General features: G+C 39.6%; 3 protein-coding genes across 4 annotated transcripts in view; 2 read left to right on the top strand and 1 right to left on the bottom strand.

Annotated features, from left to right (window-relative positions):
• Positions 1-2785: 2785 nt before the first annotated feature.
• On the top strand, positions 2786-3274 carry RB195_011994 (uncharacterized protein; the record flags this gene model as incomplete). Its single annotated transcript, XM_064193645.1, has 1 exon — positions 2786-3274. One exon carries the CDS (start codon positions 2786-2788, stop codon positions 3272-3274), a length of 489 nt encoding a protein of 162 aa, XP_064051228.1.
• A 1566-nt stretch (positions 3275-4840) lies between these two features.
• On the top strand, positions 4841-6888 carry RB195_011993 (uncharacterized protein; the record flags this gene model as incomplete). Its single annotated transcript, XM_064193644.1, has 3 exons — positions 4841-4843; positions 4900-5022; positions 6793-6888. The coding sequence occupies 3 exons, from the start codon at positions 4841-4843 to the stop codon at positions 6886-6888; spliced, it is 222 nt and encodes a 73-aa protein (XP_064051227.1).
• Positions 6889-7490: 602 nt separating this feature from the next.
• The window catches only part of RB195_011992 (uncharacterized protein), a gene marked incomplete at both ends in the record, with an annotated part of 44867 nt that continues 37239 nt past the window's right edge, over positions 7491-15118 (bottom strand). The window contains 5 exons of one of the 2 annotated variants that reach the window (XM_064193642.1): positions 8523-8687; positions 10712-10832; positions 13278-13363; positions 13418-13551; positions 14079-14232. In XM_064193642.1, the coding sequence (XP_064051225.1) occupies positions 8523-8687; positions 10712-10832; positions 13278-13363; positions 13418-13551; positions 14079-14232 (660 nt within the window). Of the gene's footprint in view, positions 7536-8522; positions 8688-10711; positions 10833-13277; positions 13364-13417; positions 13552-14078; positions 14233-15118 lie in introns of those variants that run through there. The other variant, XM_064193643.1, reaches the window with a different exon arrangement.

Genomic DNA, 15118 nt, shown 5'->3' with positions numbered 1-15118 from the left:
GGAAATATGTTTTTAAAACGATGGAATTCCTACCCTAAGTGGTTAGTTTCATCGGTTTACACAATGACGGCTTGTAGACGTCAGGAGGGACGTACAGACTGACAGATCAACCAATCTATTGGCGGGCAGTGCTTTTGTCCCATATTTGTACTTCGCATAGATCTAAATGTCACTAAATGAAAGATTCCCTTGTGTTTTTCGTCCTAAATTTTATTGCACTTTCCTTTATTTCCTTCTCATTCTCACCATTGATTTTTTTTCCTTTCGTTTTTTCCCCTATTTGTTACAATTATGTTCAGATAGAATTTTAGCGCAAATTCTTTAAAGCTCATTACTGCTTTCTTGTGTTGCTCTCCCACGAGATCTGCAGCTTCTCACTGTATCTGTTACTCATACGTTCGTGCTACACAACACATTGTTCTATCTTATGCTTGCCCCGTTCAATTTTCTTATATACATACAAATATTCTATTTTATAATTCTCTCTTGTAATAATCATGCCACCATCATCCAAAAACTCCTAACGATAATGATTCCATCCTGGTTCTGTCTAGTCATTCATGATTTTTTTTACTAACCAATACTTGTAAAAAGAAGGTTGAAATGAAGTTGTATGGAGATTTTTCGACTAGGTTACACTATGGATTATTCAGGAACATCTTACGGTTTCAGTATTTTCGTGAGACGGATCATTTCCTGGGAATGAATCCTAAACCTTATCAAGAAGTTAAAATTAAGCCGAACTTACCTACCAGGAGATTCAGTGGGTCCAGAAACCCGTTGTCTGTTCTCGTGCCTAGAAAAGATAAGAAGGGCTTTTCCTGTTCCTAGGAGCTATTCGATTCTTCCTTTTTTTTAAAATTTTAGTTATTGATTTCCTGAAGACAGATATCCCTGTAAAATCAGGATCATGCTATATAATAACAGGCTTATTCTATCACGTGTGTGTAAATGTACGTCACAAAAATCCAGAAAGCAGTAAGACCGGTACAACCGTGTCGGATTGGTGTGTCGGCACCAGAAAGCGGTAAAAAGTGCTAGGACTGGTGCCGCTGCTTCGAGTTTGTGCACCTGAGCCAAAAATTGATAGAACGGGCGTGACGGTCCCTACGCCGTCGAATTGGTTGGCCGGCCCCAGAAAGCTGTAAAATGAGGTGAGATGGGTCCCACGAGGTCGGATTTGAGCGTCAGCAACTAGCAACGAGTAAAATGAAGTGAGACGTTTTCTGCGACGTCGGATTGGTGCGTTGGGACCAGAAACCTATAAAATGGGGTAAGATGAGTCCCACAGCGTCAGGTTGGTGTGCTGGCGCCGCAAATCGGTAAATAGGTTGGGACGGGTCCAGCATTTGCTGTGCCGTTGTCCAATGGTATCGCGCAACTAATTCATGTGGATTTGGAAAAGAGTAAATGAGACGTTGCGAACTGTTTCATAGTTATGGACACTGCACTTTTGATGACAAACGATTACGCATCAGCTTACACTTGAGGTTTGCTGGTGGTATTTCCGCAACGCTCACGTCGTTCTGTAGACGCGCTTTTCGCAGACAGTTCCGTACCGCCCTGCTTATATCATCAGGTATGTAAAGTAAACAGAACGGGATCTTATCTGGGCCATCCACTACGTTGGATCTTCGCGAAGGGTGTCGTGGTTGTCGAGAAACACAGAATTCGAGAAATATGTCTATAGTCTATAGCTGGGTACCGATTGGATATTGCCACCTTATGGGCCAGATTTACCGACGATATTTTTTCCTGGCTACTCGATAAGACTCTTGCCGCCGTCCTATATATGATATGTTGTTTCTTTTTGTAGTGTAGGTGTGGTGTACGTAAATAAAGAAATAAGTAGTTTCTAATCAATCGGTTTAATAGCGAGAAAAAGTGAATTGACTAAGAAAAACGTTCCCCCGAATCCCCCAGAATTCGAGAAATATCGAACAGTTTCTGCGATTAGCTACAGAAAAATGTCTCGAGCAAGAAGAGAAAGGGATAAGCTTGTTACTATATAAAACACGTCGAAAGAGAACAGGTCCCGGGTGGGTCGTTGTCGATCATATTTAAAGCAAGCAGATTGGGGTAATATTGGTTTTTTGTCTTCGCCAAAACCCAGTTATGGGCTCGTATATGTATCATGTTATTGGATTATGCGTTTTTCATACATACGTTTCTGTTCAGCAATATAAAAGCCAAAAAAGATAGCGTACTGTGTCGTCTTTGAGTTCTATGATATTCCTTTTCATCCTTCTATCATTCATTAGCTTTGCATGGGTGAGTTGATGGGACTAATCGGAGTAGCGGAGAATATTATTATCAGAAAATTTCGACTTTCAAAGAATCACTGCATAGTAAGGTGTATTAATTTTTTTTTAAAATAAGCTATACATGAAGCTGTTAAGTAATTTTATTGCCTAACGTTTTGGAATTACGTTAGCCAATAAAATTATTTAACAATACTCACTGTGCACGACTGAGTCTAAAGAAATTATAGGAGCCATCAATTTATATGGATTCTGAATCTTCCAATTGATGGTTCTTCTCAAGTCCTGCCTCGACTGCAAAATCTTCAGATGGTCCAGAAATTACTTTCTGAAGAACACATATCAAAATAACAAAACTGAGTACATGGAGTGCGGACCAAGGATAGAGGATGGTTCAATTCGTGTCGATGGCACCGAATTAAACAAGGAACTGTTTCAAGTACCTTGGATCCAAAGTGACTTCCACAGGCGACATTGATCAAGAAGGTCGAGCACGTGTTAATGCTGCATGGATGAAGTGGAAAATGGCAACAGGGGTACTGTGCGACAAGAAACTCCCTGTTCGACTGAAGTCGAAGATCTACAGGACGGTTGTGCGTCCTATTGCCCTTTACGGATGCTGGCCGACGAAGAAAGCCTTGGAAAGAGTGCTGCACGCTATGGAGATGCGGATGTTAAGGTGGACAATAGGTGTAACGCTAAAAGAGAAAGTATCCAACGACACTGTGCGCTCCATCTTCGGCGTTGTCCCGATAACTGAGAAGATGAAGGAGACCCTACTGAAATGGTTCGGTCACGTCTTGCGGCGAGAGGAAGATTCTGTGGCCCAAACCGCACTGAAGCTCGACGTTTCAGGAGTGAGGCCGCGTGGGAGGCCAAAGATTCGCTGGTTAGACCGTGTGAAGCTGGATATGATAGATGCACGTTTGTGTACGGCTGATGCAATGGATAGAACCAAATGGAAGACAAGAAGCAGAAAAGCGGACCCTGCAACAACGCGGGACAAACGCTAGGAAGAAGAAGAAGGTCCAGAAATTACTTTGCACAAGTTAGAGGTTTGGCAATGGAGCAGAGATTGGCCCAGTGATTTCCTGTATGACCAAAATTGAATTACCTGTTCTAGAGCTTCGTCCTTTGTTCTGCTCTAGCTACAACGACGATTGCTTTGTCATCTGCACCACCTAAGCGGAGATGGAAAAATGCTTTGACTTGTTGAACCGACAGCCTGAACACATAAAACTCACTAGGAGGAAACCACAGGACAATTGGCATCCTTTTTTAAGCGTCCAGGTTGGCATCTCGAACGGTGCTTACCAAAGGAAACCCTATACTGCATGCCTAGAAAAAGAACATCTTGATTCACTTTTTCTCTGCTCATCCACTACGAATGAAGAAAGCTGCAATTAACAACGTGTTCCGTGCGGCAAAATCATTTGCAGTGTACCTGAAGAGGGAGGGGAATTGTTCACTTTCGCTCGCAAAATTGCTGTTTCAAAAGGTTATGAAATAAACGTCTGAGAGAAGACGGATAGGAAGTGCACGAACGCGACAGTTGGGAACCCACACTGCAGATAGGGTACTCCCCTGCTTTCGTTACATCTCCGATGAAACAAGCATCCCCCATTAGACGGTGTTTGAGAAGAAAAGGCTTGCTTAGGCAGTTTCGTCATTGAAATACAACCGAAGAATTTGAAGCGTCAGGTAGTTCGGAATCACTTGCACGACACCATCTGTACAACAGCAAACTGTATTATTCGTCTCACAGATTGACCAGAGGACTACTTGAGATCCGACGTAATCCCCCCGATTTCTTGCAGGAGTTCTGGTGAGGAGTATGTTTGTGAAGCGGCGCGACTGCTATTTTTCGGAATAAGAGCGAAAAGAAAAGAAAGTATTACAGGGATGGACAACTTTAGAAGCCCAAACAACAAAAAAAAAAGGCCGAGGACATTCCTGAAATTGGGACTGAGATCTCGGCGCATGAACCCAAACGTTGGCTCGAAATTCGCTAGAGGCGTTTTGGATTCAAGCCAAGAACCCTAAAATGAACATCAAGTGCGAACGTCTCTCGATAACCAGGATATCTCATTCGGATCAAAAGAGCCATCCGAGAGGTGCGGAAAGTCGCACCATATCTCGGATTGCTCTACTGGTCCGAATGAGACATTCGAACCAGAAGAGCAATCGCCCTCCGGATCGATCAGTCAGCGGTCCCTGCTAGGCTTCTTCGAATCAAGGTCAGCGTTCAGTGCAGTCGCTACGTTAGTGGTTGAGAAAGTAGGTTTAGAATGTTTATTTAGTTGTGGAGAGAATTGGTCAATTAGATTGTGAATTGAATTGAACATTTATTATTATTACTGTTATTATTATTAGTATTATTAAATATTGGCCATCACCACTTTTTGAAGGCTTGTCTCCCAGTCTTTGTTCCCTTGTACCCGGCCCCTGCCGTTCGTAGAACCACGACGACTGCAGCCGCTGAGAAAAAACGGAATGTTGAACAGGTTGAAGTGACTCTAATCACGGAAAAAAATCATAATCCATTAACAGTTAGCTCATATCTGCAAGGATTTAGAGCAATGGTGGGAATTTTTGTAAACAAAATTCTCAACAAGTGTAAATAGCCCTGTAGTTTTAGCTGAAAAACTATGCTCGAATCTTTGATGCTACTTATGACGAGGATTTGGTCAATGTGACCGCGAAGAACAACAACGGGAACTTAGCCATTGTTTTCAATGTGCTTGGTATGGACTGTGATACGGTAAGTGCTGTGATAGATCCTTCCTTTTCATTGGTACTGTAAGAATTGTTTCTACAGTTCAGTTTTGCAATTCGTAAATGACCGTACATAATTGTTTTCATATTATTACATACATAAATATTACTGCCGAAAGATTTGCAGCAAATTTCATAGATTTTTCAAACAATTGTGACTTTGTTATTCATAGATATCAATCAACAAAGCAATGACCGCCATGATTTACTACGTATATGTAACGCTTCAGTAGACTATCAACTATTGCAGATACTCAGAACTCTTGCAGCTGCGAGCCGAGGAAGGGCAGAAATTTTGTAGAGGATTCCACGCGACTCCTCTTCAGAATATCTAAAGGACGCGTGCCGCGAAGGTGAGAAAGACCCTACGGCTTTCCTCCGTCTCGTGCGCAATACGATCGATGCGATCGATTACAAACAACAGCGCCACTTTCGAGCAGTACCATCTTCCCTTTTGGAACTACGAGCTGGAGGTAACCGGTGTCCGTGTGGCTGTCTGGCGGAGTGGAGCACACGCTGCCGTGTCCAGACTTCGCTCATACGTCCGGGGATTTGTACTTGCCGGGCCCGTAGTGGTTGGCTGGTTAGGCCTCGCCCTTTTAGTATTGTAGTATGTATATGTGTGTGGAGTGAGATGAAGACCCAGTGATAACTCAACGTGTACTGTATGCAGTCGAGTACACAGGAGAGTGGCGAAGCAATCCATATATATGTAGTAAATGTATATTTGTGTTGCAAAGAGCTCAAAGAGCCCAGGCTCCAAGCGTCCGCGGGGCAGCGGCCAGCGGTACCGTACAAGTGCCAAAGCCTAGTGTATGAGGTGGCATGGGGTCAGAATGAGGGTGACTTACAGAAAACTATGGCGGTAGCCTTGGGGACCGCAAGTAGTGATCCTGCGAGGTATAGCGTGGACCATCGATGCTGTACGCAGGCCTAGTGGCTACCATGACCATGTGCGGATCAACTCTAGCCCCAACTATCTGCACAGACCGCTTTTCCAGGGGTGTTAGGATCCCAGTGCCAGTTCCTCACGGGATCCACACATCAATGAGCCTCCGGAGCTGAACCTGGGAGATTATCACCCGGGAACGCGACAAATCCCATTCCCCAGTTCTCTTTGATGATTGGTTTTTTCTTGTAGATGCAGATTCACTTCCCAGAACAAATGGTGGTCAAACGGGTTCAAGTCAGCAGTATAAACAGGTCGCGGTAGAACTTCTAACCATGTTTTCTGTTTCAATTTAACCAATTTTCTGGCGATTAAGCTTCACAACAATGGCGTGGCAAAGCTTACTCTTCTGACAATTGCCGATTGGGAAGTTCTGCCGTACTCTGCTCATTTCCTGACATGGCCTACGTCTGACAACTTTTGTTTCGAGCACTGAAGCTGCATTTACGGTAGGAAAAATCCATGATCAAAAAGAGATGGAAATATTAAGCTTCACAACAAGACCTCACATGGGATAGCTTACTCTTTAAAAAATTGCAGTTTGGGAAGTTCTGCTGGACAACAACGTTCTATCAGAGTGCGATTTTTGCGCTTTTTCTAATTGCAGTCGCAAAAGTTCCGGACTTCTGGACAGTCTACTGAAATGTTATACATATGTAGCGGATCATGATGGTCATTATCTTGTTGACTGATACCTATGGATAATCAAGTTATAGTTATTTGAAATCTGGTGCAATACCTTCGGACCAACCTAATATCTGAGAAAGAAATGGGAAAAAATGTCCGAAATTTTATTGCGAGTTTCAGATGAAGAATTTTACTCGTGTAGCGAAGAAAAATGTGCACTTTATCAAGTCTGTGAGAGTGAAATGTGAAGGGAAACCAGAGTACGTGATCAAATGATAATCTAATGTTTGTTGGTTCAAGAAATAAAGTTTATAAGCGAAATGATACTGTTGTTTTACTACAAAAAACACACAAACAATACCATTGGAAAAACCAAACTGCGTAAGCGAGGAACACAGCATGCCGGCATTCGTTTCAAACAATCGAATTCTTACATTCTCATTCGAGATCACAGTGCCGAATAGCCGAATTTCGATCGGAACTCCTACTCGAATAATTGTTCAAGTGATCTTTAAGTGAGTGTTTGAGAGAACTTATGAAAGAAAAAAGATGCTGAGACAAAAAAAAACTGTGTAGCTTCATGGATTTCATGTCATGAAATTGTATAAATGAGTATGGAAGGATTATTTTCAATAAATAACTATGCTAAACTTCGGTCTCAGCTGAGAAGGTTGTGGAAAAGGTGCATTTACAATATTATCCCGATATTTATCAACAATAATATTTTGTTTATGAAGAGAAAACCTTGTAGAAGTTTGTTGTGTTCGGTCGACTGTTTACGTATATCTTGCAGCACATTTTATTAAAGTTCTCTTCGTCAAAACCTTGGAAAACGTGTGTTTGTTTCCGGAAAAAGGTATTGATATCCGATGGCCAAACTAAATAGACTTTATGGCTGCACACACGTTCATATCTTCATAAACCTTAAACGATTTTGAATTGAAGTCGAACGTAACGTAACGTAGGCGCGTCCGCGCAAGGATGCTTGATCAACGTCCCGCAACAATTATCCTTATCCTTTATCCGATGGAATCGCTAGCCATTGGTTCAGCTATTTGCCGCTGCCGAAGTCACGATCCTCGATGTGAAGGACTCACGTTCACGAAAAAATTCTGGAGTTGCACGGTGTAGATTAAATGCATTCTTCTCAATCTAATGATTATAGCCGGATCACGATAGCCTTTTCTATATAAATAATAAAGGATAAAGTTTCTGGCGTTAATCAATCGGCTTGGGATGCGCCCCCACGTTCACTTCAATTCAGAATCGTTTGAGGTTTACGAACGTGTATCTGGCCTATACAATGACTTGCGGTGGTTAGCCGATGTGTCAAGTCAGTGCTTTTATCCTCCCAGACAAGTCCAGGTACCAATTTATCGACCCCGGAGAGACGAAAGGCTTGGTGAGCACTAGGGCGGATTCGAACCTCCGATCGATCGTGCAGGAAGGGGAACCTCTAACCGCCATACTACACCCGCACTGCCTTCTCTATATATGACTGTAAAAAATACGCCAAAATCTAGTTTCTGCAGACAAAAGAGAATAACTAACGACTTTATGGATCGAAGCGGTGATCAATTCCGAATGATGAACCTCATGCTCATCTACTTCACCGTATAATACGTTTCTGTGAAGAATTCTGGTTTGTAAATGCCAAGAAATTTTTCCTGAGGCTACTAACTCCCGAGCTCGTTCAAGCCGGATATAAATAGAATTATAGAATTATAGAAAAATTCTCTGTAATTTCTCGGAAGTGTAAGGGTTCGATTTTCCTTGAATATTTGCATAATTAACGCTGAAAACTTAATATAATGTCAACATTCTTTTCTCTACGGCTTGTTCATGAAATAACTATAAGAAAAATATTTATTTATTCTTAAAAACAACATCGTCTAGCGAATCACGACCGTTTAGCGTTTTCTGAGTAGTGTTACCGTAGCGTCGCCTTGTATACTCATTCGAGTTCGAACATCGGCTTCAATCGAACGTGAATCCCGTACACCTTTCCACCATTTTCGTGCACAATCGCAAACGGATTTATTCGTATAGCAGAATATGATCGATACAACACATCCCTAAATATTCATTCAGTTATTTCTCAGTTAAGCTCTCAGCTCCATGCTATGACTTGAAGGTTAACTTGAAAAAGCCTGACGATTAGTGCAATTGCGTACGAACTGGCGCGATAGAACCTCCGCTCAATTCATCTGAAGTCTGATTGGAGCTAATGAGGGTCCTACCGCGAGCGCATAACCCTCGACGCAATTGCACCAGCGTTCAGGTCATTTTGGTCCGAGACGTTCTCAGGTGGCGACGTCAGGGTAGATCAATTTCATTTTGGATAGGTATTATTGATCAGAACGATCGTAGCCGCCGCCATCGTCGCTACGCGTTCACAATCAATCAATACCCATCAAAAACGCTATTCGCGTCGACGTTGTTCTTGTCTTCGCCAGTGCATCGATAGTGATATTGCCAGAGTTTAAAAGATTGGGTTCATGATCGAAAGGAGAGTATTTCTGATCCATGTGCTATTTTATTCTTATAAAATTCATTTTTATTTTAAATTTTATTCTTATTGTATTGCTGTTCTTTTAATATGTATTTACTGTATATTTTTGTATTCGTCCTTGTCAAATTCTTTTGGCACGCCATTGGGCATAATAATCGAATAAGTAAATAGATAATCGATAAACAAGTAAACAAATAATTAAATTAAGCTGGACTGCAGTAAAAGATTAAAAATTACTCAAATAGTTAATGACGACTTGCTCATTTCCGCCTATATTCCGTGACCTCGTGCCCCAAGGGCAAGGACTGTCCTGTAAAGAGTCGAAATACTCGAACCATTACCTGTTAATTTCTTGTTTCTTTTTTCCTTTCTTTCGTGAGAAAAATAATAACGACGTTTTATTTTCTTCTTTTCTTTGAATTCATTCATTACACAATTCCTCAGTGGTGCTGGCGTTTGGATTTTTTTCCGTTGCTAGTTCACCAGAACTCGTTAGTAGTGGAAAATAAATGTTTTTTTTTAGCTTTTGGATACAAAGATTCGAGTCTTCCCAAGATTGAAACGTTTAGATTGTTTCTCTGAGAAAAACATCTGGGCATAGTTTTAATTTTTGGAATTGGAATTTTCGAGTTTTAGGACTCAAAATTCTTCTTTTAAAGAAATCTCCCTGTGAAATATTCCATTCAAAACGTTCAGGATATTATATCCAAATTTCTAACTATAAAATCAGAAGAATACTGAGAAGAGATTGAAGGAAACAGAATTTCTGACTCTGGCAGGATTCGAACCTACAATCGTCTGGATCCGAAATCTGACGCTACACCCATAAGGCCACAATACTTGGCTAGTCAATTTTTTCTTTAGAAATCTCTTTTCGGCGTATTCCATCCAAAAAGTTCCAGGAACTATAACTATGTCCAGACTTTTTACTCAGAGAAACATTCCAAAAGTTTCGACCCCAAGCAGGATTCGAACCTACAATTTTCGGATTCGAAGTCGCTAGAAATAGTATTCATGTTAAAAAAAGTTACTCTAGTTAATTAATTAGGCGAAGTTAATTAATTTTCTGATTATGTTTTTTGTTGTTGTCTTTGAAAGAAAAAATTTCTACACAAATCTGTAATTTTATGCTTATATTCTTTTCATTTAAGTTTTATTTTATATTACTTTTATTTTATTTCTATTTTTTATTTTGAACTTTATATTTAAGTTTGAGACGTTCAGCTAAAGATTTTCGATCTACTGCGGAAAGAAGAAGAATTTGAAACGCATGGATGATCTTCAGCTGAGATCGTCATTGATCGGAAACGATCGATTGGCGGCCACCCCGTTACCTACGCTCATGGGTTTCCAGCATCCATCCTCGGGCTAAAGTTAGAAAGAGCGGAGAAACTGATTAATTATAGGATGTAGGACAAGAATAGGATCTATGATCCAGCATGCGAATTATAAAACAAAATTCTTTTACTTTTACGTATTTATTCTTTTAGATTCTTTCCTTTTTATCAATCTTTCCTTTTTATCATTTTTTTGAAGTATGACTGATAAATATAAAGTTGCGCGTATCGTAACCGGCTTTAGACGAACCTGTAAACCATCCATAACTAAATTGATCACTTGATGAGTAATATCCTCAAGGCGATAAATTGTGAACAGGAATTGGAGACCGAACACAGGGATTAGAATCACTGCAGCTCTTACTGCTTTCCTGAAAATCAAGCGTATTAATAGGCAAATAAAATAATCCTTATATATTTACACAGTGCACATTACTACTTCGTACGTTTTTTTTTCTAAATATTATTTGTTTTGAATTTCCTCAGGCCCGTGAATTGCCTTGAAAAACTTTCTTTATTTCCATGTTCTGTGTAAAGCTGCGTTCCTCAACGATAACATAGATGAAAAAGTAATTGTCAAAAAATTTAATTTTATTGATTTATTGCAGGAACCACCCGTAATCTACTTTAATTTTTATTTAGATTTCTAAAAAGTAGTTTTAAAATTCAGGATTCATTTCTGTAACCAATAGTTTTTCTTTCCCGGAAAAACTCTCGCTTGTTTACCTTTGGGGGTTGTATCAGCTTGTCCCCGCTCCCGAGTTCGGCGATAATTACAACGATCAGATTTGCTTTACATTTATTTAGTTTAGAATAAATTTGTTTTAGAATTTATTTGTTTTTGTTTGCTTTTTGTTCTAGAATTTATTTGTTATTATTTAGTTACTCATTATTTACTATTACATTATTCATTATTTACTTATCAATATGTCTATTTGTAATATATTTTTTAGAACATTTATGTGGTTTTTCAGATTTGCATCATATTTGTTTAAGAAATACTAAATAATTACTTATATGTATTACTTACTATAATATTATTTATTATTTACTTATTACTACGTCTATTATAGTATATTTTTAATCTTTATTCAATCTTTCAGATTTGCACTATATTTATGCAGTTTTAAATATTTATTTATTGCTATCTAATTACTCATATGCATTATTTACTATTGCATTATTCGTTATTTACTTATTATTGTGTCTATTTCTAATATATTTTCTTAGAAATATTTACTTAATTTTTTTATCTCATTTCCGTCGATTTGCCTATCGCTTTCAATGGAAATAAAACGAATCAGTGTGAATCCAATCAATCAGGATGCTTCCCCAAAATGAAAACCTTCTCCACATTTCTTGGAACATCAAGAAAAATTACCGTACCGTTGAGAAAACGCTTGAAAAACCCACTTTCAAAGGGAGCTGTTGGCGTTTAAGCGTTGATTGCATTGATTCAACAATCCATTAAATCGGGACCAGAATGATAATGGGACGAAAAGAACGGAATTTTATTTGTCGGGTCTTTTTTTTTTCAAAAGAAGTTAGCCCGACAAGGTATTTACATTAAAAATTAAAGTAAGCACTTTAAATAATGTCGTTGTCTGTTCGAAATCTTTCCCTGGATATAGATTTAGGAAAAACTATGAGATCCACGAAGATCATAAACCCATGAATCGCTCATCTGCCGGCTGTGAAACTCAATCCGCCTAAGCGCTTGAAATTTGAGATGATTCGCGGTATTAAACGGGGAAAAATGCACTCTATGAGAATCATTTACCGTAGTTTAATAGAATAGCGTAAAAATCATATGAATTCCGAAATAAAATTATAGGATAGATTCGTATTTGTATAAGAGGCTGTTTTTTTTACAAATCAACATATAATCTCACCCAGCACTTATGTTGATCCGAAGAACCGCGACGCGTCCGCGGAAACTTACACACCCATTTTTCATGAGAGGTAGACAAACGGACAAACGAACGGACGTACATGCGGACAGATAGACAGACAATCGGACACACGCGCACAGTTTCTACCCTGTACTATACCCCAGCCGCAAAGGCGTCGCGGTTCCTTAGATAAACATAAGTATCAACACCTATGTACGTGCTATAATTCTGGGTGTACTGTAGATCATTTTTCATCAATGAAATGACCTGTTTCTCCTCTAATCTCGAACAAGCGGTCATTCCTTTTAAAAATAAAACACATGTTTTCTATTTTTATTATATAATTTACAGTACTAATATCATATTTACAGTACTGTATACGATTTTGAACTACTATTTATTTTGTTAACTTATTTCTGTTTTTTGTTTAACTTATTTCTGTTTTTATTTTCTCTGTTCAATTTCCCTCCATCGGAATATTTGAGTCTACAAAAAAAAAAAAAAAAATGTAAAACTTAACAGTGCTGACTGTGTTCGTGGCGACCCGAAGAACTGTGTCAAATGGTTATTTTCTCCAGCAAGTTGCCAAGTTTATTTAAATTCTAGGATATTTAACTGGACAGAAGATACTGGTCAGTGGTTAGCTCTTTGTGGGTCCATCGCTTTCGTGCCAGGACCTCCCACAATCCTTGCGATCACGTGTTCATCAGATCTGCGATCGCGATCCCCTCACGTCATGCACGTTTAGAACCACACTGTGAACCCTTTGGAAGCTCCTCAGCTCCTCAGATATTTCTGGTTGAGCTCTTTTTGTCCACCTATTTGTTTAGTTCTCGATACTCTTTTCACAGCACATTCCAATAAATAAATAAACAAACAAACAGTTCTCCTTACGGAACGGATAAAAAGTTAGTTCTCACTTACTTGTACTGCATACGTTCCAAATGTGGATCATGCCGAAGTTTTTTCACCAAAATGTACAGTATTCTCGACATAAGCACAACATTCACCTGGAGGCAATTAGTGATTAATGGAGGACGCCCGAAAATCCGAGAAAAACTTACTGAAAGCGCTAAAATACATGGTATAGTAACACTGGACTCGATGTAGCCATTCGCCGACGGGGATACCCAACAACCTTTGCTATCGAGACTCTCACGAAGAATACCGTATACAATGGCAATCGCGGCTGGAACTCCTGTAAAAGAGAGGAAAACTCGAATTTTCCTGAGGAACTGAGAGGCAATGTCAACCACAAAATTGACATTGTTGGAAGTTCCCCACGTAGAGATAGGGATAGGGGTATCGTCCACGACTACGAGCGTTACGACGCTCAATTCCCACTAGTACCTTAGAGAAATAGCGTAAAATTGCATGCAGGGCGTGCCGTCTCGTCTTTCCTACGATGCAACTTCTTACGGGAGATAGAACGCAGGCAAGTCGCAATGCGTCCACTATTGCGCGAAAGTGGGTTATGCCGCTTGTTTGAGTTAAGTATTTGGATTGCGCAGGTTAGATGACGACGATGAGTTGCCCGCATTCTAACGCGTAATAAGTTGCATCGTTGGGGAGACGGGATCACATGGGGCTGTTTCACACGCTCTTTCCTAGTTTATTACGAGCTAAATTCCTATCTATTCGTGGTAAGATCCAAACATTGTCGATTTCGTGACAAGTAGTTTCTAATTCGAATAAAACTAAATTGATCGATAGATCCAAACCTACCCCAACATAGCACTTTATAGACGATCAGATCTTCACCTTCAGCGCTATCGCTTTGTAATAAACGAAAAAGATAGACCCCTTCAGCTAACATCCAGCTAAATGTGGCGAGTCGAAGAAAACGAAGCTGTACGAGAAATAGCAAACGGCATGAGATCTGAAAAAAAGAGTCATTTGTAGTTTGATTGGGTGATTAACAGGAGCGGAAAACAATAAAATCGCACATGTGGAGATTCTGCGAATGGGTTTGGACGAGTTACAACAAAAATTATGCGAAATGAAGTTTTATGCGCGTTACAATACCCCCGTCGGTTTTTTCCACGGCTCTCTAGGAATTATCCGTGATCAATTCATGGTACGAGTTTACAGCTACATAGCACAACACGACACATTCATGTAATACGCCCGTGTTTACGTGTATTGTACGTGTGTTAACACGTGCACTGTACGTGTATTAGCACGTCCACTGTACGTGTATTAACACGTGCAACTGGTAAACGCGAACACCGTAAACTCGTCCACAAAAATACTCTCGCTCGGCTTTCTAGACGGGCGGAAATAATTCCTGACGTCTAGAAATAATTCCTGAATTAGTGGAAATCTCAGGAAGTTCCATTATTCCGCAAATTATGGTCCATTATAAAAATATGTACCGGAATTACACATTTCTGTTTCACTAATAAACATATTGCCTACTGTATATTCGGTCCTTTAACATAATTAATGATTAACACGATGAGAGCAGGCAGGATGCGATGTGATCTCTGCGTTTTCGCTACAAGGAGAAGCGTGGGGATTTTTTATCCCGCATTTTTACTAATTTTTCAACTAATTTCATTCCTACAATTTTTTTCCTTTGTCTGTATTATTATTGCTACTATTATTATTGTCGGTATTATTATTATTACTACTATTATTGTTATTATTATTCACTATTATTACAAAAACCCCAACGATTACAAATTGTGGTAAAACGCATTTGGGCATCCCGAGTGGATTGATACGCCACAGAATTTCTATTATTACTATTATTATTACTATTA

The sequence above is a fragment of the Necator americanus genome, chromosome III (assembly GCF_031761385.1).
Source record: "Necator americanus strain Aroian chromosome III, whole genome shotgun sequence".
NCBI classification, from domain to species: Eukaryota; Metazoa; Nematoda; class Chromadorea; order Rhabditida; family Ancylostomatidae; genus Necator; species Necator americanus.
Note: the sequence above shows the minus strand (reverse complement) of the source record. Positions and strands in the feature narration are given on the sequence as shown.